Source organism: Centruroides sculpturatus, unplaced genomic scaffold (assembly GCF_000671375.1).
Source record: "Centruroides sculpturatus isolate CEXI.00-Female unplaced genomic scaffold, Cexi_2.0 scaffold977, whole genome shotgun sequence".
Lineage (NCBI taxonomy): Eukaryota > Metazoa > Arthropoda > Arachnida > Scorpiones > Buthidae > Centruroides > Centruroides sculpturatus.
In genome coordinates, this window is record NW_019385249.1 from 70,591 (window position 1) to 96,723 (window position 26,133).

The window sequence follows — 26,133 nt, forward strand, 5'->3', positions numbered from 1 at the left end:
ATCGTTAAAAATTATTTTTTTATTTTGTACAAACAAAATAAATATATTGAAAAATATAAAAACAATAAAAAATTATACTTCAGAAGTTAATTTAGTATCAAAAACGTAAAATATTTGAGTAGCCCAAGACATAGCCAAAGATTGCAGTGCCACAGCACTGGTGAAAATTTAAATTTGCTGACTGGAATTCTTTCGGATAATCGACGCTCTACTGTATTTACTCGCATATAAGACGAGGTTTTTATTAATTTATCACAGCTTCAAATTCCTAGGTCATTTTATTCACACAAGTGAAAGATTCTTTGTGTTGTTTGCAAATAATTTTTGTAAACCGTGTATTCACATTTTTTACCAGATGCTCACCCTTGTGTATGAAAACAAAAGTATTTTATCTAGGTCATTTGAATCGTTCTTCTATATTGTCAGGAGTAAAGATGAATAGATATAGGAAAAGCAAAGCTTTTGAATTGATTTTTAGATTGAAATTCCAAAATCACACAGGAGCCCTATATAAGTTTTAATCCATTCCCATGTGAAAACAGATGATTATTTGAAAATCAGAATTCAGAGAAACTCATAAGTGTAATCAACGGAGAGTGGATTTGACTGTTAAGAATTGGCAAGAAAAAATGGTTTCCGTTTGTCTAGTTTTACATAAACAAATTATGTTGTCGATTTTACAAGATTTTTCCTTAAAGTTTAAAATGCTAGTAATTTTTGCAGTACAATGTGTGCATTTAGTACACATTGTAATGCAGTACAATGTGTGATATTTTACTTGTGATTAAACAAAATAGAATTGTATTAATAAATTTAATTTTATTTTGATCTTTAAAGTCACACCTTGTCCTATATGTGAGTAATTACAGTAAATTTAAAGTATTTAGTTTCCTAACACACCGGGTTGAATATAAAATTGACTTACTTAAACCAAATAACTGGAACGTTTATACTCTATTGTTGCGAACGTTTTTGATGCCCCTTTTGTGCTCTTCCTCAGGCTTCTACATATATTCGTTCCAAGCTGGCCATTAAATTTCAAACTTCATTTGAAAGGTCTTCAATTCTGGATGCCAAATGCGCATGCATTCCAAGACATTCAAATATCAAATAATACAATGAGTTTCAAAATGCGCACAAGTTTCAATTTAAATCCAATAGAAAATCAAATGCTAATGTTCGGTAAGACCACGCCATAGAAAGAGACATCTCGTCTTTAAAATTAATGCAGGTAGTCCTGCATCTTGCCTTAAATATTTCCATTGCCTCCAATCATTTGAGGTGTTCTGGATGCAGGGTGGTGAGGGTGATTGAGCTTCGTTAAAATTTGCTGTAATATCCAGGTCTGTTGCATAAGTCAAAAGGGCAATTGCACATTTATTATGTAGTATGTCAGACTTATGCTCCTTTAATCTTACCAACATATATCATTTCCTTATCCCATCTGCCATTTCTTATAGGAACATTATAAATGCTCGGTAATCTGTCGGGATTAGGATGGTCTTTTCCATTACGTAGTTTGTTGAAAATGGACGGGCATCTCCTGTATGCTATATTGATCCCACGTTTCTTGCCAATTGCAGTGTATAATGATTTTAAATGTGGGTTATAAGTGAGGGGGATACTCTCTCTATCCTTTTTCCGTTCAATTTTCGGTATTTCCGTCAGACTATTTGCTACTTCTTGTGTACGTTTGTACCATTCACATAACCTATGTATAAGGTTGGTGTATCCATGATTAATTACTGGCTATCTCTTCTATATTCCTTATTTCTTGTGCTAGTACCAATATATTTTAATTGTGCTATTATGCTATTATATATTCCAATTGTGCTATTATGCTATTATATATTCCAGTTGTGCTATTATGCTATTATATATTCCAATTGTGCTATTATGCTATTATATATTCCAGTTGTGCTATTATGCTATTATATATTCCTTGTGCTATTATGCTATTATATATTCCAATTGTGCTATTATGCTATTATATATTCCAATTGCTTCCAATATTTCTTGTGCTATATTCCAATTGGATCCTGTGATCATTTTTCATATAATATAACAGCGTTCAGGGCAAAAAATATGTGTTAACATAACAATGCAGCATAACAAAATTCAAATAATCAGAGACTGGATAATTGACACTCTTAGTGTGATTGACAAATAGTATAATTAAGTCATAATATTTTTTTGTGAAAATTAAATTTCAAAAATGCTACAGAATTTTTTGTGATTCCGAAAGATAAATTTTTTATAACTATCATAAACTTTTGTTTATCCAGCATAATAATTTTTTTGATTAATAAACATTTTTGGCTGCCTGTCAGTCATCTTCAAGTTTATCCAATAGCAACTGAATGGAACTCTTTGTAGAAGTTCACATGAAACAGCTCATTCTAATATTTGAATATATTGTTTGATTTAACAGTTTGAACACAAACAATGGTTTACATACTTAATCGAAAACTGCATGGAGCTGACATGATTAACAACCACATGGAATAACATTACATTACATTACATTAAAAGAGTAGAGAGGTTGTCTGTATGTGCACAGACTTCACCTCTAAGAAATTAAAAGTGATGAAATTGAAATTAGTAGAGGAAGTGATAGTAAGTAGGGAGGGAAAGAATATAGGGAAAGTGAACAAGTAAAAATACAAGACAAAATATGTACAGTGAAACAGTATAAAAACAAACATGACAAGTTTGCATGTGTGAGTGAGCGTGTCAGCAAAGGGGGTATCAGACACAAATTTTTTTAAATTACAAAGTACACGATTTATGACCTCTTTATATATATAATTTATACAAATACCGACACTCAATAAAGGAGTGGAGTATCTATCTACCTTCTCAGCAATACTAGCTACTTAATAATAAACCTCACACACCTGATTTGTATTTGCCGAGTTATTTTCATTGTGCAAACGTTTTCGGCCAATTTATATAGGCCATCTTCAGGCTTTAACGTTGTTCGTTCGATGGAACCGATAGTTCAAAATTCATTTGAATTTGAACTTTTAACAACGTATGTGTATAATAAATAATTAAGAATAATATCAAAACTTGTTGCAACTTAACAATAACATGAAAAGCGTAAATTAAAATAAATATATGATAAAGTGTAATCTAAAATCACGTTTCAATTTAACCATGAAACAACAAAAAACAAAAAACAAAACAAAAATTTTAACAACTTTCACTGAGTTTGAACTACTAAAGCCTAAAAAACTCCAGATCATAAAAATGTTTATGGATTATTAAAACCCATACTTTTCTCAATTTTATATTTCCAAGCCGTTGGTAATGCTTTTGCATCTTTTGCATTTAGGCATCTGTTTTTCATCTTACTTTTGTAAATCTCTATTTTCTCTATTTCCATTGCAATGGAAGGTGAGTGCCCCATCCTAATAATCTTGGCTTCATCCCATTTGACTACTGATTCGTCTGACTGTGCCATACTTGCTAATATCGTGCTACTCAGTTTTTTATTTATACTATATTTGTGCTCCTTTACTCGTACTTTCAGGTTTCTTCTGGTTACTCCTATATAGTCTTTCTCAATACCTAACTGTTGGTTCTCAAAGGGAATACTGTACACACCCGGTTGCTATTCCAACTTAATTTTGTCCTTGTCGTTTCTTAATAATCTATAAATATTGGGTGCTCATTTATAGATTATCTTTGCGTTTTTGTATTTTCCTAACTCCTTCACCACCGTCCTCATTTGTTCATTGTATGTGAACTTATTGAATGTAGTATTGTTGTTATGTTTTGCATTTGTAGCTTTTTGTTTACCGTAGGTTTTTACAAGGCCTTTGATTGTGGACTTTCTGTATCCTAAACTCCTTGCTACCTGTTGAATTCTATTAATTTCTTTATCCTGGTCTTGTACATTGGTGCAGTACAAGAAGGCCCTTTTGATCAGTGCCTTAAACGCAGATAATTGATATTTATACGGGTCTTTTGACCATGCAGGTATATATAAAGGAGTGTGTGTTGGTTTCAAATGTACACTCGTTTATATGTTTCCTAGTTTGAATTCCATGTTAATATCCAAGAAATGTTCTTTCGGCTTTTTTGTTCTAATTTTAGCTTCAATCCATGCTCATTGTTGTTGATTGCTGTTAAGAAATCATTAATGCGTTGGTCATTTTTCCAAATTATTAATATATCATTAATGTAGCGTTTGTATATTACGATGCTATCAGAGAAATCCTTGAGGATGTTCTTTTCCAATTTCCTTATTACAAGTTCACATAGGAGTCCTGACATAGGACTTCCCATGGGAACTCCTTTCGTTTGCTTGTATATCGTTCCATTAAATTTGAAAAATGAATGAAAACAAATCAGTTTTGCCAAATCTTGCAAGTTTTCTATGAATTTTCCCACTTCTTGATTTTGTTGTATTAAGAATTCAATTAATTCGTTGAAGCACGATGTTAGATTTATGGAGGGGTACAGATTTTCAAAGTCCATCACAGTTCCTATTTCATCGTTCATTAAATTTAAGCTTCGTATTTCTTTTATTACTTTAGTTGGATCATGGGTCACAAAACTATTATCTTCCATTTTTGTACTTATCTATTTTTTTAAACGTTTTTCCAGTGTGTACGTTGGTGCGTTATTCTTCTCTACCACAGGCCTGACTTCTTTGTGCGTTTTCGCGAATGCGAATAATCTAGACATCTGTGGATTGGGGTTATGTGCTCTTTTCAGGAACGTTAAGACGGACGACAGTGGTGTTTTTTCAATCTTTCTAACCTTTTTATCCGTGCTTGAAATTATGTTTTCATCTACAACTTCACATTCGGTTTTTTTGATATACTTCTCCATTTCTTTATTGTAGTGTTTTCTTTCCATAATGACCATTTGTTTGGTTTTATCTGCTTTTGTTAATACTAATTGACTCTTGTTTAACCATTCTTTTGTGCGTTTTATACCCAATTGCTCTTTTGCATTTAGGACAGATGCCTAAATGCAAAAGATGCAAAAGCATTACCAATGGCTTGGAAATATAAAATTGAGAAAAGTATGGGTTTTAATAATCCATAAACATTTTTATGATCTGGAGTTTTTTTAGGCTTCAGTAGTTCAAACTCAGTGAAAGTTGTTAAAATTTTTGTTTTGTTTTTTGTTGTTTCATGGTTAAATTGAAACGCGATTTTAGATTACACTTTATCATATATTTATTTTAATTTACGCTTTTCATGTTATTGTTAAGTTGCAACAAGTTTTGATATTATTCTTAATTATTTATTATACACATACGTTGTTAAAAGTTCAAATTCAAATGAATTTTGAACTATTGGTTCCATCGAACGAACAACGTTAAAGCCTGAAGATGGCCTATATAAATTGGCCGAAAACATTTGCACAAAGAAAATAACTCGGCAAATACAAATCAGGTGTGTGTGGTTTATTATTAAGTAGCTAGTATTGCTGAGAAGGTAGATAGATACTCCACTCCTTTATTGAGTGTCGGTATTTGTATAAAGTATATATATAAAGTGGTCACAAATCGCGTACTTTGTAATTGTTAAAACATTGTGTCTGTACCCCCCTTTGCTGTACACATTCACCCACATGTGCAAACTTGTCATGTTTGTTTTTATGCTGTTTACTGAACATATTTTGTCTTGTCACTGTATTTTTACTTGTTCAACAATTATGATGCAGACACTCAATGATCTGACACTTTCCTTTAATCTTTCCTATTTTCTTTCCCTCCCTACTTACTATCATTTCCTCTTCTAATTTCAATTTCGTCACTTCTAATTTCTTAGAGGTAAAGTCTGTGCACACAGAGACAACCTCTCTACTCTTTTAATGTAATGTAATGTAATGCTAAATATGCTCAAGATATTCTTAGTTTATGTTGATAAAACCATAGCTACAGAATGAAAATTCATCCCTTTCTTAAAGGAAATAAAATTATTATTTAAGAAAGGGATGAATTTNTAAATAATTTTAGAAGGTTCTGGAAGAAAGAATTGGCCCAGAGCAGGATACAAAACTGCAACTTCCACTTACCATCTAGTAGTGTAACTGGTGCTTCACATCTATCTCTAGGGCCAAATTATTTAGCATTTAATTATTTATACTAGTAGTAATATAGCTCTATATAATCTGGCAATTGTTTAGCTTTAATATATAACTATTATGTTTTAGATGTTGATATTTATTTTAATTGAATCTATCATTTTGGAATCTTCAAGTTGGATCAGCAAGATTCTGAAATATAGATTCAAGTGCATAATTCCTTCAATTTAATAATCTAGAAGAAAAAATAAACAAATTTTTAACAAATTTACCACTTTTTTATGCAAGTTACTGCAGAGATGTCTTGTTACAACATAGAAATTACAATATGGTTCCAAAGTATGATTATCCTGTAATATGAAATGTATTTTATAATATATAAATATTAATATTTAAAAATTTATTTCTTATAATTGTTATTACTATTTAGGGATCTGGAACGCCACAGTCTCCAATGATGTCACCTTCTCCCATTGGTCCATCTCCATCACCTCGAATGCCACATTCTCCATCTCCATTAATGCAGAATTCACCTGCTACAATGTCACCTTCACCATTAATGCAACAACAGTCTCCTCTTGGACAATCTCAAATATTATCTCAATCAGTAACTCAAGCTGAACATATATCTCGTCCTCATCAAGTTCATATTTCCCAGGTTGTTATAAACTAATTTGAAATTTAATAATTCAATATAATACATTGTGATAAACATCTTATTTGCAATTAAACTTGCATTTAGGAATAGTTCAATTTATATTAATATTAAGTTTAAAAATATCGACTAACACTGGATGACACAAATATACAATCACTACATACCCAAAAATCAAGCAGAGAATGAAAATTACATAAGAAAAAAAAATTTGTTCTTATGCACTGTATTATTCATTCTCTGCTGGATTTTTGGATATGCAGTGATAGTTTATCTATATTAATATTATATCCTAAATAAAACTATAAATTTTGATAACTTATGGGTATTTAATAATTTAATTAAAATTATTTTTAATTATCTAGGAACTCTAGATAATTTTGAAAAACAATTGTTATTTATCATTATATTTCTAAGATTCAAAAGCAATTTTTTAATGAGAAGAATCAATGCATAAAATTATAAAGTTTTTTAGTACAATTACTTTATTGTGATTTTGATGTTTGTTGAATTAATTAATCACATTATTTGACATATTATTTTTGTATCTTTGCTTTAACTTAAAACAGAGTTGCAAAAAAGATGTATTTTGATAATTGATTATTATTATAAATGAATAAAAAAGTTAAAATGTTTTGAATTTTTTGAGATATTTTATAAAATTATTTATATGTTATTTAAGTTTCCAAATAATAATATTGCATGTAACTAATTTCAGCATAATTCATAGTGAAATAAACTATGAAGTAATGCAACACTGAAATAATGGTATATGAATTTTAATCTATTTTTATGAAGAGCTTTAAGAATGCACTCCTTTATTTACATAAAGTATCTAATATAAACAATAGTATAATAACTTATGTATTTTTATTTAATATAGGATGATAATAATCCTTTTAGTGAAAGTTTTCAACAAAGAGAACAACTTGAAAAACTTCAAGGTCATCTTACAAACACTCACCAAAATGATTCGGAAATTATTCAAAAAGGTACATTAAATTTTTATTATACATTAAATGATTCTTTTTCTTAAATATTAGATATAATAAAGTATTGAATTGAATTTTTTCTAAAATGCAAATTAATAATTCAAAATTTAAAACATGATATATATTTAGCTGCAAAAATAAATAATTGTTTATATTTTATAACATTTTCCATGCTTACGATAAAAATTTCTGAAATGAATCATTACATAAAAACTTATACCTTATACAATGCATAAATTTTACAAACATTTTATAAAAAATGTACTTTCATAGAATGTTTTGGTATGCATTTTACATCATCAGACCCAATAATGATACATTAAAAATACATTAAAAAATTTAAATACTAAAATTATAATTATGTGAAACAAACATATTCAAATAAATATTTATTTACAGAATACTTCATCATGTGAATAGAATTTAATTTATGCATTATTTGTTTTCAAAAGTCACATATAGAACTGTAATATTAATCTCTTAGAAGTTGGCATATATACTTTATTAATTATTTTTTTTTTAAATTGTCTACTTGGACATTAATCATTAATAGTCCTATTAATGGGTAATGTTTAACACCTTTAGTTCCCAGCAGTTTTTGATATTAATGTAATTAAACATAAAAAATACTTAAAACTGGAAAAAAAACTGAAAGAAATGCCTTAATTTTGAAGAAAAAGCTTCAAACTTTATTTTCCTTTGTCTCGCCTTTCTGCGAAATATGACACCGATGAGTCATTGTTTATATAGCTGGATGACCTTGAACACAGCTGGAGTTGGATTTTCCAGGACATTCTCATAGAAGTCTAGGGAGGTGATGGGTTTATAGTAGGGTGAATACTAGCTGGCCATATATTTTTTAATATTTTAAAAAATTCAAATTTTAATTGCGATTTCCAACCGCCCCCCGACTTAATGAAACGTATATATAGTAAAATATATTAATTAAAAAAATTAAAAAACTATTGGAGGTGGTTTTTGACATCAGAAACTAGCTTTAAATAACTTTACCAAAGGAAAATCTGTGCACTACAACTTTAGAACAATGAATTAAATTTGATAAAAAAATCCCATTAAAAAACAATTAAGCGTTAATCGTGCGTCGTTAAAGGTAGATTAAAATCGCAATGAAATTTTTTCGCGTGGGAAAAAAATTTTGAAAAAATTTGGAGACTTAAAAAACATTCCAAAAATTCAAAAAAAAACCAAAAATTTTTTGCGGGGCTGAAAGGACTGAGTTTTATGTAACGCTATGTAACCTGCCCGAGTTAACTCAGGTGAAGAACTAATAAAGGGATTAAGTAGACAATTAAAAATAAGGACTGTAAGGAAATTATAATATATACTTTATATTTTACATATACCAAGCACACAGTTAAATTTAAAATGTCACTAATACTTTATAAATACTATATTACTACAATAGTCAATAGAATAATGCAATTATACCAATTTTTTATTATTTTAATACATAAAAATATTGTCAACAAAAAATTACTAATGTAACTACATTAGCTATATTTCAAATTATCAATTGGTTTATTTATTTCAGTCTGTTATGAAATTTTCTGCATATTTTTTATTAGATGTTAAATTTTGTATATAATAAATTGGTTTTTAACTATAATATTTATTTACACAACATATCTCAAAAAATCCTTATCTAAAGATCTGACTTAATTGCTGTAAATCATCATTGATTTCTTCTCATGAGCCCATACCTCATTGCATATTTACTTCTATATTTTATCTCGTAGTTAAATATTTTAAGAAATTTGCTGAAATTCAACTTTTTGTCAGCTACAAATTGTTATTATCCAAATCAACTACTTATTAAATAACTGATTTTACTAAAGAAAGAATTGTAGAAAATGTGTATTAAAGAAATGAGGATCTTTTACTGTTTTGAAATATTTTCATATATGGCAAAATAGTGACAAAATAAAAATACCATATGAACTATTTTCCACATATAGAATAGTAAAAAGACAATAAAAGGAAGTCCAATTAAAGTACATTTGTTGATTTTAACATCACTATCTTTCAGGAATATGGTTGTTAAAGAACAGCTATTAAAATTAAATTAAGACATTTACAGGAGTTGAACAAAGCGAAAGATACTGTTATTTCAAGATTTTAATTATTGTAATTTTAAATGTCTTTAATAACTGTATTCCTGAATTCATTGAAATTAAATCATTGAAAATACTTGAATAAAACTTGTTTTATTGTTTTCTCTACTTGAATATCAAGAAAACAAGTTATATTTTACATGTTTAATGTACTTGGTGTGTAAATAACAACACTTTACTTTGAAATATACAACTTTAAAAATCATTTTTTGTTTTTTTATTCCAAAATATTAATAAATATTTTGGTTTATTATTTTAAAGTTCTGTACTAATAAGTACAGAACTTTAAAATAATAGCATCAGCTGGTACTTGGTAATATTAGACTGTATTTTAAAATTTTGGAGTAAAGATAAAAAAAAATGCAAGTATCTGCAAATATTAAATCAATAGATATAGGCTCATATCTTTTGATATCTTCTGAACTGTACATTATATATATGTGTGTGTATAGTTTATAATGTACAGTACAGTACAGTACATTAACTTTCATAAAAGAAATTGTTATATAATATTCTCTACTATATTATCTTTAATTAATTATCATGTCTTTATTTAATGCTTTATATGTTACAAAAAATGTAATATAAGCTACAACTTTTTTATTGTATATATTTATTAATCAAAACTAATATGTTTGCTACTTTTTGATAAACAGATGCAGCCTGCATCAAATAGTTATGTCATAAACTGTTATTAATGAGTAAAATTATTTTATTTTTGATTGAATTCTATTATCTTCATTGAACATTTTAGACATTTTAATTGTGCAATTAATTTTCAATTTATGTAATTTTTTTAAAATTTGATATTGGAAATAAACTCAGAGTTTATTTCCAGGTTGATGCTGAACAAAATGCTGATATTGAGGTGATTGAGTTTTATTGACATAGTATATTATTAATTCATTATTTAAAATTTAGTAAATTTATATATAATTACATTTTAAAAATTCCTTATTAGCCTTTTTTATTTATTGAAGAAATGTAGTTAATTAATGTATAATGTGCAAAATAAAATTAATTAGAATTTTTTTAGGCTAAATTAAATTAAAGAAATAAGCAAAAATGCCATTTTCTGGGACATAACACTTTCATTTATATTGTTACTTAATATTTATTTATGGCATTATTTATCTCTTTTTATCTCAATTTAGAAATGACTTGGGTTGATATAAAACTTTAAGAATTACATTCTAGTTAGTGGAAACCAATTTCTAGCAGTAGTTTATAGTTAAATCTTGAAACTGAGTATATTGATTTCTACAGGAAATATATTCTAAAATGAAAAAGAAGTATAACAAATCTTGAATCACTCTGTTTGAAAGAAAAGTAGTAAATAAGTTTAAAATATTATATGGAGTAATTATGTGAATTCCTTTTTAATGAATAATATTTAGCAGTTTTTCAATATAAAGGTATTATTGTTGTTGAAATATTTACACTTATATATTACTGATATATCACAAAGTGATTATAATAGATATATAACATGTATGTAATAAATTATGTTTTAAACTAAAGAAATAAAATTACATAAAGCATATAGTATATATCATATCCCTATTATAGTTTTATTATTAATATCTATCTATATATAAAAATTTAAAATATTTAAAATTGTATAAAAGAAAATATATTTGTATGTAAGTTCTGCAATGAAATTATTTTATATAAAAATGACTTATAATAAAAATATATTTTGAATTCTGATTTTATTTTAAAATTAGGATGTATATGAATATATACAAAATTAAATATTTATAATCATTAAGTTAGTATGTTACCTAGAGTAACAAAAATATTTTATTTTATGGTTGCACATGGTTTCGATAATTTTTATTTCAAGTTTTTTAATACTCATTAATCAATAACATATTAAAGTATTTCAATATTTATGTTTTATTTTTCATAAATTAGTTTTTCATTTTATTTATAGATTTGAATTCAGATCTTGTTGGTCAGCCATTTCCATCACTTCCTGGAAATTCTCAAATTCATCCTCAAACTTCCAATTTGCATGCTGTAAGTGGATCAGCTGTACGACCTCCACCACCATATCCTCATCATTTACGTCCAGCACCTTCTTTGTTACCCACAAATGTTAATTCTACATTGAAATTAGAATCAACAAACATTTCATCTCAGAATCAGAATTCATCATTTGTAAATTCTTCTAGTTTGCATAATGTTTATAGATCAGCTCCTCCTCCAAACATTACCCCGTATAGAGAGTTAATATGTCAAGAACAATCTATCCGTACTGGAATAGTCTCAATAAATTTATCCTCAACAGAATCTTCAACCTCTATAAATTCTGAAATCAACCAACAAACCCCAACTACTTTCTCTTATGTTATCAGAGGTACTGAGATTCAACCAATGCAATTAAAAGAATCAAATAAACAAGAAAATGAACAACTTAAAATTGCAGAATTTTCTTCTTTAAATAATGCACAGTGTTTTCAAAGTGATAAAGGAGAAGTAAATGAAGAACAAAAATCTAGTTTTCAACTAGAATCTGTTTCTAATGAAACAAATGAAAATGCCTGTAATGTACAAATTTCAAATTCTGAAAATCAAAGTATCAAAAGTGATGCTATTCAGTCTGTGTTTCATCAAACAGATAAATGTGCCAAAGTTGGCATTAATACAAAGAATAGTTCTGCTCTAACAAATAATCAGAATGTGACATTACAGTTACAAAATTCTACTACTATAATAAATACACAGAATAGTTGGACAGTAAATAATAGTGGATCAGAAGAAAGTGCTCTTACATCACTAAAAATTTGTTCAAATAAATCTATCTCAGATAATCAACTTAAAGCTGAACCTGAAAATGCTTCAGGTGATAATGATAACAGTACTGAAAGTGATTCAAAAAGTACAGTTTATAAAAAAGAAATTGAAAATAATATACAAACAGAAAAAGTATGTGATAAAGATAAAATTTTCAAACAAGAAAATACAAAGATTGGAGATAAAGAAACATTAGATGAGAATTCTGAAAAGAACAAGGATAACAGTAATACAATGCATTCACAAATAAATATTAAAACTGAAGATTTAAATGTAGAACATAAAATTGAAAATGATAAAAATTTAAACTCTTCTATATCTGATATTATAAAAGATGAACCATCTGTATCTGAAGGTAAATTTTAAACTCTAGTTACAATTTTTATGATTATGAAATATGAAGCATAAATGATTGTAATATATACAATTTACAGGATTTTATAGATATAAACTTTATATAATAAGATACTGTATATTTCAAAATTTTTTAATGCTTTAGTTATTTAAGATTTTATATAGAACTGAATGTTTATCATAATTCTGTTTGTTTATATTCTGTTTGTTAATATGAGCATAGAGTCTAACATTTTTAAATTCAGAAAGTTACTTTATCCGAGTGTGTTTTTAAAATTTTATGAATTTAAAAATGTTTATTTCATGTTCACATAACTTATGGAATTCTAAAGGTGATCAAAATTTACTTAAAAAGGTTTAATTTTATGTAAAATTTAGGAAATACTACAGAAGTAATGTTGAAAGATTAAACAGAAATTGGGTATAAAGAAATTAAAACAAATTAAACTTAAAACCTAAACTTTTAATTAAATATACTTTGTTTAACAATAAATAAATACAATAATTTTTACAGTAGTTTTTGAAATCTTCCAATTTTGGCATCATCATAATAAAAACAGATATTCAACACTGCTTATTAAAGTAATCAACTACAGGTAACCCCTGTATAGCATGGGAGTTACGTTCCAAAAAATTGCTGTGTTATGCAAATCCGTGTTATACGAAACAAAGAACTAGTGCGAAAAGGAGGGTTAGGTTCCAAAAATTAAAAAACACGCTGTTAAATCCTTATTTAAATTGTATTTATTATTCGTTTTTGTCATAGGTAAATTACTTATTTATTATTTAAGTAAATATTTTACCAGAGGATTATTCATCCTATATGATCTCAGCATGCGCATCATCAACTGGTAACGGTNTATATTGAAAAATATAAAAATAATAAAAAATTATACTTCAGATGTTAATTTAGTATCAAAAACGTAAAATATTTGAGTAGCCCAAGACATAGCCAAAGATTGAAGCGCCACAGCACTGGCGAAAATTTAAATTTGCCGACTGGAATTCTTTCGGATGATTGACTTTCGGAAAATCGACGCTCTACTGTATTTCAATTATGAAAAAATCTTTCCAGCTTCATTTAAGCCATCTTCAGTTTTACAACTTGTTCCAATGAATGTTGATTTATAGAATTTAAAATACCTTAAAAATAAATGAATTAAATATCAACATTTAAAATCCAATGGTTATATATTAAAAGCCAAAAGACTGCCAGAAAAATAATTGTAATTATTAAATTTAGCAAGAAATGGCACCTAACACCTATCTCTTGTGCCAAATTATTTAGCATTTATTTAATTAATAATAGTAATATAGCCCAATAAAATCCAGCAATTGTTTGGCTTTAATAAATGAGTCAAACAAAACATCAATTTTGAACTTTTTAAGAAATGTTTAAAACTTTTATAATTAAACATTAATTTTAAGTTTATGGGTTAGTGAAATACTTAAAAGTTATGAATAGTAATGATGTTAGGAAACTAAGTAACAACTGGAAATCAATAACTGATAACAGCAACTTTAAAAATATTGCTAACAAAATAATTAAGAAAAATATTTAATTATATGCTGTAATAAATCTGTGCAATATCACATTAGGTTGTTAAAAAATTTAATTCTCACAAGATCAGCATTATGGTAAATGTTGTTGACTATTTGTGATTGTGAGAATCTGGGTCTCTGGGATAACCCCGTTCTGCATTCAGGATAAATAATATGGAATAAAAGAAAGTTAGGAGAAATCTTTCTCTAAAAGTCCTAACACCAGTTATGATGAATTATCTTGTGTCCTAACTTACGAGTTAGTTCCTTTCTGAGTGGAAAAAGTATTAGAAGTTTGATTAGAATTTTAGGAGGATTTTAATTGAATTTCTAATAACATGGGATATGTGAATTACATAGATTATGTGGGCCAAGGATGGAGTTAGGAATTAACAAATCAAATGCAATGATTAAAGAACAAATTTATTAATAAGGAAAGTTATTAGACAAATGATAATTATATAAAATTATGGTATTATAACAAAAGGAAATCTTGAAATTATAAATGATCTAAAGGAGATAAAATAATGACAATCTATTTCCAACTGCTTTTCTATATGAGAAAGTTTAAATATGAAAATTATATTACACTGGATGTAGAGAGTTGGAAGTTCTTGGGAATGAGTAAAGTAGGGAACTGAAAGAGGGATGAGAGCATTGGCAAGGGTGCCTTAGATAGTGTGTGTTTGAAGGTGACCTCTTACCTTTAATACTAAAATTTCATCTAATAGAATCATTATAAATAACCCTTCATACTTTCACTGTGTGTTGGAAGTCATGTGGTCCCACAGAGAGCCAGACATTCACTCAAACTATTTCTTTTGGAGGAACTGTTTTCTTCTCTGTGAGAAACAGGAAGTTTCCTTTTTAACTTTATCAAACTTTGTGACAGACAAAATTTATATAAATTATTTTAAATGAATTTGTCAAGAATATAATCTTTCAACTTCAGATTCTCACATGATGTACTGTATTGTTAAAACATTTTTAATTTTTATATTTTAATTTAAAAAATTTCTTTAAGTATAATTTCTTAAAATATTTAAACTTCTTAAAAAATTTCTTTAAAAAGTTTAAATATTTTTTTTTTTTAATTTTTTTGATTTGTTTATTTTTAAATTTTTAAAAATTCTATGATTTTCAACGTTCATTGGAACAAGTAGTAAAGCTGAAGATGGCTAAAATAAAGCTGAAAGCATTTTTCATAAATAAAATAGTTGGTTATCTTAACAAGCAATGTCAAAGAACTTTTTATTTTTCAGTGGTATTCACTAAATTAATTTATTCAGAAATTTTGATAAAATATTCAATAATAATAATAATTCATTATCATTATTATTGAATATTTGAAATCAATTTAAATTTTTAATAATATAAATTTTTTTAAAATTTTGATCACATTTTTTTATTGATTTTTTTTATACAAATGTAATCTTATACTATAGGTTCAAAATACAACAGTTAGAATTTATAAGATTTTATATAATTAGAATAAGTGATGTTAAATCAATAATTTAAAAAAAGTATTACTTTTAAAAATGCAAGTTAGTTTATTTTTATGTACAAAATATTTTTTTGTTGCAAATATCATAAATTTTATCTAATTTAGTTATGATTAAATTTTATTGTACTGTACATATTTGTTCAAAGTGTTAAATGCTTTTTTAATCAAATGATATCAAATCAGTTGTTTGTATCATTATAAATTTTTTAATTTAAAGAAGTTTAATAATTTTTTATTACATTGAACATTTTCAAACTATTAAAAATAATTTTTAATCTTATCTTTAATATCAAGTACTAATAATTATTAATGCTTATCTTTAAATGTATTTATTTAATGACTTTTATAAGAATGTGTTCCAAACTTACACTTTAAAATTTTGAAAAATTTTAATGTGAAAATCATAAAATTATTAATTATGATATTAATTACTTTTGAAGTTTTGGAAGTTTTAAGAAATGTTATGTTTAAAGTAACAAAATATCAATTTTAACATTCTATTATAACCAAAATATTTAATCAATTGATCTATTCAAGTGTTGCTATACTGCTACACTTAAATAATATATATACTGAATGATTATTACATTAGGAACACCTGCTTAATAACAGGTTTGTCCACTTTTCTTCTTGATAACCGATTGCAAATGCCAACATATGGACTCTCCAGATTCCAAACATCCTCTATTCTTAACTGAATCCATGCTTGTCAGTTGGTGCACATTTTGCAGATAAGTTGGTGAAAACCTCATCACAAGTTCCAGCATACTACAAACATGTTTAATAGGATTGCACTCTAGTGAGTTTGGGAATCAAGGAAGTGTGTGGAATTTATTGTAGTGTTCCTCCAACCATTCCCAAATGAACCACAGCTGCTGATATGGTGTATTATCATGTTGAAACATGGCATCATTGTCAGGAAATATAGCTGCAGGGTGCAGATGATCACTTAACAGGTATCTGTATTGTTCACCATTCAATGATTGTGGGATAACAACTAATGGCCCTAGGTCTTTCCAAGAGAATGCTCCCCAGATCGTGATATCATTGCCACTTCCACCAATTCGTTTAATTCTAACTGTGCAACCAGGGTATGCAGCTTCATGCTGTTTATGCCAGATTTGGACCAGACCATTAGCATGGTTCAGCATGAAATGAAACTCGTCACTCCAGATGACCCTCTTCCACATGTCCAAGGTCCAATGACACCTTTCCCTTGCCTATGCAAGGCATTGCTTCTAATGACACATGGTCAACAGAGGCACTCCTGCAGGTTGATGGTTAAAGAAGTTCGGTTGATGAAGGTACATCACATGGTCATTGTTGAAACACATTTGCCTTGTCTACTGTTGTACTGGTGGTTAAGCTGTTCCACTGTGGCACAGGCCCGCCGTAAGCAGGCGTGCACCGCACACGGGCGGCACATCCAGGGGGCAGCAAATCGAGCAATCGGTCAAGAATTATTCAAAGTCATTGTCATAATACCCACCCTACTTATAGCATAAGAAATGTCTTCTCATGAAGAAAAAAAATCTGACCGGCACGTAATTACTATATTCTTATTTATATTATAGTTTAACAGTGCCTCTATTGGCATTTATCAGAATTAAGATGCAGTGTGAAACGTCTGTCGGCAGATTGAACCATCCGGCGGTGCCTGAAAGGCAAAGTACCCATAGTCGTGCTCTATGACACAAGTTGACAGGACTGGCGAAAATAGGGAATCCCCACATAACTTCCTTCTCAGTTTGTACTTGTACGCATTCAAACAGTTCTATCGCATGTCAAATTGCAATTATTTTGTTAATAATTCTTCCGACATTGGTCTAAGTATAATTAATGATATTTTAACTTGGTTAGGATTTAAATCTGAAACTTAAAGACGATTCAAGTAGTGAAACAGACATTGACGGTATTGATTTGTTTAATGAAATCAATACTTTAAAGTTGCATTTTCCAGAAAACCAATCTAATGATCCACAAACCCTATTACAATACTTTTTTACTGATGACTTAATTTCAACATTTCTGAACACAGCAATAGCACTAAGAATATTACTTACATTGCCGGTTTCAGTTGCATTTGGTGAAAGGTCCTTTTCAAAGTTAAAAATTATTAAAAAAAAAAAAAAAAAAAAACTATTTAAGATCAACAATGCACAAGCAAAGACTAAGTAATTTAGCTACAGTTTCAATTGAACATGAAATCTTAGACAGCTTGGATACAAAAAAATTGATAGCAGATTTCGCAAACATAAAGGCAAGAAGAGTTCAGTTTCTGTAGATAAATATTTATATGGCTTTACACTTAAGTAAACAAAAATAACTTAGTAATAATAAATAGTTTTTCTCTGTAAAGTATTTCTTTTCTTTTTTCACACCCTTATGAGACAACACTAAAGAGCTTTTCTGGCAACCTCGGCGTAGGTAGTTGTAGTTAAACAGGGGGGCGGCATAATTGGTATTGCACACGGGCGTTAAAACAGCTAGTGGCGCTCCTGCTGTGGCATGTCTTTTTTTGTTCAAATAACAGTCCTGACACACAATGCTCACTCCTGGGATCAATCACACATTACTGGCCACTGTGTAATCTTCTGGTGGATGTTTGTATATGATCCATCAAGTTGCAGTACACCCTTGGCACTGTAGTATGGGAACAACCAACAAGTGCAGTTGTTTCAGAAATACTAGTACCTGTCCTATGGACCCCAAAAATCTGTTGGCACTCAAAGTCACTCAAGTTGCCCTGTTTGCCCATGCCTGGCAAATATTGCACTCTACTATTCAAATGATAGGTCATCACATCATGACTGCAGCGAATTGTGACGTGGCAATTACAGGACATCCCTTTAACACTTCCAAGATGGTGCTGATTCATGTTCCTAATGCAGTGATCGTTCAATGTAAAACTTGCAAGTACTCTTAAGCTTATGCTCATGAAAATCTTTAAAACTTGGCACCATATCTTAGCATTGTAATAAAAAATAAAAGAACAGCTAAATTAAGCAACCAAAAACTTTTTAATAGGCAAATGTTTCAGACTATTTCTCGCAGTCCAGCTTCAGCTCATATATTTTAGAGTAGAAAGTTGGAGTACATAGATATGTTGTATGTTAAAAGCTTTGTGCAAACATATTATTATTTAATTTATTTATTTTTAATTTAATCTATCTCTGGAATACCTCATGACTTATCATTCAAGTCAAAATGTATATGAGCTAATCTGGACTGAAAATAATCCAAAAATGTTTTTCACCTATTAAAAGTTTTTAATATCCTTATGCTCATTTTTAATTTTTATGTTAATTTATTAGTATTTTCATTAATTGGCATTGTTTTTGCTTACCATAATTGTAATTATACTTTTAATCAATGTTAAATTCATTTGTTAGTAGGCATAGCAGTAATTGCTAGGTAGGTAATGTTCAAATTAACTTTATTGAAGATGAGCCAAAGCTTAAAAAACTTGAAAGTTTCATATGTAATTTAAAATTCATTAAAACAATATATGAATAAACTCTGTTATTTTATTATTATTGTTAAAAAAAAATATTAAATAGTGTTAAAAATTCAAGATTCCAAATTTTCTAAATACAGTAAGACCCCACTTAATGCAGGGGATTTGTTCTTGGATGACAAAGCATTAAACAAGGTCATTTTAACATAGAGTAAATAGAGAAAGGGGAACATGCAACCTAAAATAAACAGATTTTACTTTCATTTTACATTATTTTTATATTTATTTGCATAATAATATATGCTAAATAACACATAAACATATGCACACAGAAGTGTAAAGTTCATTATTTGTGATGAAGGTTTTGACTCTTCTGAAATTCTTGTTTTTTGCGATAAAGTTCCGTAGTTTCATTTGTTGCCTGTTTTTCTTTTCTTAAGCAAATGTTGGTAGCAGAAGATCACATCCAAAATACCTTGTCTTGCTTTCTCACTCTTTTCAAAATTTGGATTATTCACTATATATTTGATCAACGATTTTGGTTATCATTACCAAACTTTTACTAAGGAAATCTGTAGAGAAATTCTTTGGGTTCTTTGTTTTCAGAATCACTATTTTCCAGTTCTACATGAATTCCTTGTTTTGCCAGTTCTTGAAGATCATTGTTGGTAAGACGTGCAGTAACTCCTCAATATCATGCTCGTCTACATCTCCTATTCCTGCTGTATTGATTAGGTTGACAATTTGGTCAACCTAACAATCTAGTGATAGGCTCTTCTCATTGAGAATTCTTGGATATCTCCAGCCATACCTTCTTCCACTCTTCCTTCATGCATTTATCAGTTAATTCTTGGCAAGCAAAGTCGATATTTCTTATGGCATCCATGATATTATATTTTTTTTAAAACTGCACCAAACAAACATAAATTTAGGGTAAGTACAGTGCTATGACGAATTGCCACCTTTTGCTGATCGGTTTATGTTCATAAATAATCAAATTATATAAGAATCAATGAAATGCTGCGATAATTTGAATTGGCATAAATTTTGAGCCTTTTTTAAGGCTTTGAGTAGATTGTGTTATATCAAATCAGTGTTAATCGAGGCATCATTAAGCGGGTTCTTACTTTAGTAATTTTACATTCTTTTACATTCTTTGTTTTTTAATATATTTTTTATTTTAAAACTTTAAAATTTTAAAATCTACTTTCAGAGCAATAAATTCAGCTAAACATTGTAATTTATTTTAAACCATTCAATATCTCTGAGGATGAACACTAAATGACTTTTAGATATAATAATTTGATTTTTAAAAATAAAAATTTATCAGTCTTAATTTTACAAATGTATTAAAATTGATAATGATTAAATAAGTATTGCTACTTCATAAAGCAAATTTAGTAATTAATTGTCTAATTTCCATAACTTTTTTATGTATATTAGGGCCTTATAAATTACATAAAGAAATATTGAAACATGTATTACTTGAGAATTATTCTTTTAAATATAAATATTTTATATTGTGCTTTAGATATTCATATAGCTTTAAAAAACAAATTTTTCATGTTATCTATTTTGCATATGTATTTATTATATATTATATTTATTATGTGCTATTATGCATATATTTATTAACATAAATAATGTGAAATGCAAAATAGATCTCATTGATTTCTCTTTTAAAGAAATCTCATAGAATAACTATATGCAATATAGTCATAATTTTTCTGGTTGTATCATTATTAGTGGCACATGAACTAAATATTACCTCCTTTTAGTCAATATAATATAAGTTTGAATTTGATAGGTTAGTTATTTTTTATTGTAATATGACTTCAAAAATATTTGACTTATCATTAAATATTTCCATTCTGTTTTTTGACTGCAACAAAGAAGAACAGCAAGTTATATCCATTTTTTTAAATATTGAATATGTGATAGGGTTTGAAACCCATGAAAAATTTTCAATGCAATATGAGAACTGTATTCTGTCACAATAGTGTATTTATTTATAAGTTGAAAAGTTTAAAAATGGTGTGTCAAGTGTCACGTATGAAGACACAGCAGTACACCTGTGCACATACATTGCTAATGACAGCATCAAGTCTGTAACAGGATTCTGGTGGACATATGGATGACTATTGATAAAATTGTAAAAATTTACAAATTAGCATTGTTCTGACTGTAAAACAGACTTGGTTTAAATAGTATAACTCATAGAACAATAATAAACATTTAGTTATCTGCTGATACCTATTGGACTGCTATGAAAACAAATTGATGATGTTTTGAAAATAATCATTGCTGGAGATAAAACACTTCAAACTATGCGAGTTTTGGAAGACTTACAAGTTTCACAATCTTTTGGAACTGATAAGGACCAGTACCAGAACATTATCAAGAAAAGTGTTTAATAATAAACACTGCTTGTTACAGTAAGATAAAATAAGCAAAAGGTGCAATTTGAAGAAAATCTCAAGGACAACTGTTAAATGGTGTTGTGATATTGCATGACAATGCTTGTTCTTGTATTGCTATTCTTGCTGTTAAACTCCAGAATCTGTATTTTGAAATTTTCAGGCATCATTTTGTGTTCCTTCAGACTATCACATATTTAATCTGTTCAAAGGCTCTACCAATTTGCTGTAGACTAAAACCTGAAGGAAGCTGTGATAAAGTTAGTTAATAAACTGGAACTTTTCAATTAACACTAATATGCACACAATAACACCTTTCTTACTTATTCCAGCGGGTTTATACTGAATTACAAATGTTTTAGCTGCATTTAGAGGCCTTCTTCGAGTAAAAAGCCATTCCATTTATCAAACATTCAAAAATTGGAGAAATTTTCTACAAGTATTATGGATTTAATTTGAAAAAATATGTAAGAATTCTTGAATGTTAGGCTTTGTTTTCCACAAGATCAAAATGTCTTTGATGTATCTAGCATATATTAAAACATTCAGAATAAATGTTGTTGGAATAAGTAAGAAAGATGTTATTGTGTGCATATCAATGTGAATTGAACCTGTGATAGGTTAAATGGTTTGAAAATCAGAGTGAATATTGAATTATAATATTCTTATGACATCATTATTATTATTTTGATAAAAGTAGACAAAACTGAACAACAACTTAAAGTCATAATTAAATAGATGTTTAGTTAAGAAAACAAGAGCATATATTTTTTTCTAGCTAGAAATTTTTGGGCCATTATTCTGTTCCTAAAAATATGCATGATGCTTATAACACCAATGATGACAAAGAATGTTTTTTAAATAAGTTTATTGTAGGAACTATTTTAACTTACAATTTTTAATAATTCTAATATAGGCATTCTTAACCTTTCATGAGATACATTTGATCAATTTGATATGCCATGTACAGTATATTTTGAATTTTCATTTCTTAATGGAAAATTGTAGCCATTTCTACTTTTCAGTAGCATCATTTTTATTCCTGATGGTAACATTCTTAAAATTTTAATCATTTTTACAATCATTTTCATATATTATGGTTTGTCCCACTATATATTGAAAATTTAAAATATAGGGGAGGGTGGGATGAAAGGGACAAAATTCATACTTTTATTTTTCACTGAAAAAGTTTACTTCTAATCAGTTTTATTTTTAGTGCAAAAGATTCATTAGACCTTTACTTTATTCTGACCATATTGTGAATTCATCCTATTATATTGGTAGTTGAACATATTCGTATTTTTGAAGACCTCTCCAGGTGTTCCTTTTATTCCCACATCTGGGTTGAAAGGGACACTCTCGGGGATGAAAGGGACTACCCGAGTTTTAATGTAAAACTTGGAATTAGTTATCTCAATGTTTTTAAATTTCGTTGTAACTGAAAAGTGATAGACTAGAGACTAAAATTTCTAAAAATTACAGTTTTAATAATATGAATTTTGTGACATCACAATTATTTTAAACAGTTAAAGATTATCAATATTTTTAAAACAAAGAATATCAAATCTTTTTAAACAAAGAACAATAACTAAAGAATATCACAATCAGTAAGCTATCACATAATTAAACCGTCTTTCTTTGATCAATAGAATGTTTTTCGCAATTTATCCCAGCTTGATATGAGGTGAAATCGATGGGAAATATAATGTTTGCTTGCTCTTGCCGTTCCTCCTGCTTGGGATGGATGGGATAGTTTTAAAACTATATTTTCCATTGTGACATCACTGATATCATCCTCCTCAGGAAATATAAACTTGAAACATTCCAATATTTTTTCATAAACTTGACTTTCAAGTTTTCATCACTCAGTTTCTTCAAAACTTTTCCCACAAAGTGAACAACAGAAGTTGTTTTTTTTTTTTTTTTTTTGCAAATCTGACTAAAATGAAATCATTGGGCTGAACATGTTTGACAGTGTTTTCAATATCAGATCCCTCACTCGATGTTGCATCAGACGTTGAGGAAGAGCTGCTTTGAGATCCTTCATCTTCACTTTCAGTTTCTTCTGGAATATGTTGCAACAGCTGCTTTTTAGATTTTGTCCTCATTGATGATGCTTGCATTAAATACGATGTTAATTCTGTCTCCTGCTCTGTAGTAAAAACTTTCCTGTTACCCACATGCAGTGAATACACTATATTGTCTTTTTTATATTTTGAAACAAGTTTAGCCAAATGCAATTTTGCAATTCCATGGGCACTGGCTGTAGCCCTGATTGATGCTTCTTTTTCAACAACTTCAATTATTGCCCCTTGAATCATTTCTGGTGTCACACATTCTTTCTGTTTCTTTTTCTTATACTTTCAAGGCATTTTTCTTTCTATTAAAAAAATTTAGCATTAGAACATGCCAAAAAATGTCAATATTGGGTTGAAAGGGACATGTCACATTCATTCTCTATTTTACTGTCCCTTTCAACCTACAGGCCTCAAACAACCAAAACTACAACTTAACTTTCTGACAGTGAAATATAATTTAAAACCGATTAAATAAACATATTCTAGAGGTTTCAAAGTAATTATCCTGATTTAAGTACATTATCCAATGACTATGTTTGAGATTTTATTCCTAAATATAAGAAATGAAAAAAACTTACTTTTGCATGCGTTTTCTGCACATCCCAGCATTCCAAACACTGGTGCTATGTATTGGACCCTACAAACGTGTGAAAACTATAGACTATTAATGTCATCTATTCGTGAAATAACGAAACTCCATAAGTAATTTAGCAGCATGTTATAGAGGCTGTCCCTTTCATCCCCACCCTCCCCTAGTTTGTTTTTTGGTAAATATAGTGAATTTAAAAAATGTTACTTAAATTAATTACATTTTAGAAGTAAAATCCTGTAAAGTTAATTCTATAACTTAGAATTTAATATTATATTATAAGCAATACATGCCAATAACAACTGAGAAAGAGATAATGCTGAATGGAAAACAAACCACTAAATAAAAAGCTGCTAACAAACTATGAATGCAAAATCTGTGAGAAGGCAATTTGTTTAATTCATAAAAGAGTCTTCTGTACAACATGTAATATAGATATAATGAGTGGTTAGGAAACACAGAAAAACCTTTGAATGATAAAGTACAGATAAATCATTTTTATACTTGTAGCTTTTTATCTGTTTACTGGAAATTCTCCCATCAAGCATGATGGAATATTTTTTTTATGAGGAAGTAGAGATTGAAGAAATGAGAAGGGCTTGAAGTCAAGCTTGACATTGTGATGCTGTTTCTGCAGCCTTTGACAAAGGCATTCTTACTCAATGTTGCTCAAGTCGGACTTCATGGCTTTCAGGGGTTTAGGTTGTTCTGATTCTTTTAGATCTAGAATTTACTTGATCAATTTTACTCTTACACTTTCCCCTACGCATTTTTTTTTTTTTTTTTTTTTTTTTTTTGACAAAATTAGCAAATCTTTTTAATTCTATGTTAATAAAACAATGATGAATTGTAAGCACATTAATTAGATGAGCATAATGCTTTCTAAATAACAGGCTCATTAGATTGTTACTTCCAATTGGATAATATAATGTCATGTGGTCACTAATGAAAATTTTTTTAAAAATTTGTTATAAAAGTGACACAATATGGCTATCATTTTTAAAGTTTAAATTTTAAATTTAAGTTTAAAATATGTCATTTGCCAAAATATTTAAAAATGCAACTTAAGGGAAATTCCCTCATCAAGCATGAATGTCACATGGTCACTGATGTCACTGCAACATAAGTGCGATCACCAATCTGAAATCAATAAAACATTTATTCTATAGCTAATATTTCCTCAAAATAAGTAGCCTATACTTTTTGTTGGGACATATAATGAATATAACCAAAATTTTATATGGATTGGACAAAAATTGCAGGAGATATAAAAAATTCACACACAGACAATGGCTTTTATATTAGTAATGGAAAAGTTTAGTCAAGTCTGATTAAGAGAGTATTCTCAGGATTGATCTCTCTGCATTATGCTCCCTTATTTATTTATTTAGCATATGGCTATTTATTAGCATGTAAGCTGAAGCTGTTGTGATCAAATCCTTTCTCTTACGACCCATATAGAAGCAGGCTTTCAAAAGTGCTTGAAGACCGGTGATGTATTTATTGATCTTACTGCAGCATTCAACACTGTTTGGAGAGAGAGTGTGATATACAAACTTCTATGGA

The 26,133-nt window shown here is 28.3% G+C and overlaps 1 protein-coding gene across 1 annotated transcript in view; it reads left to right on the forward strand.

Moving 5' to 3' along the window:
• LOC111636712 (histone-lysine N-methyltransferase 2C-like) overlaps window positions 1–26,133 on the forward strand; it is a 211,817-nt gene that overhangs the window by 62,400 nt on the left and 123,284 nt on the right. Inside the window, exons 7-9 of the mRNA XM_023382016.1 lie at window positions 6,479–6,706; window positions 7,587–7,695; window positions 11,764–12,981. Of these exons, the coding sequence (XP_023237784.1) occupies window positions 6,479–6,706; window positions 7,587–7,695; window positions 11,764–12,981 (1,555 nt within the window). The remainder of the gene's footprint in view (window positions 1–6,478; window positions 6,707–7,586; window positions 7,696–11,763; window positions 12,982–26,133) is intronic.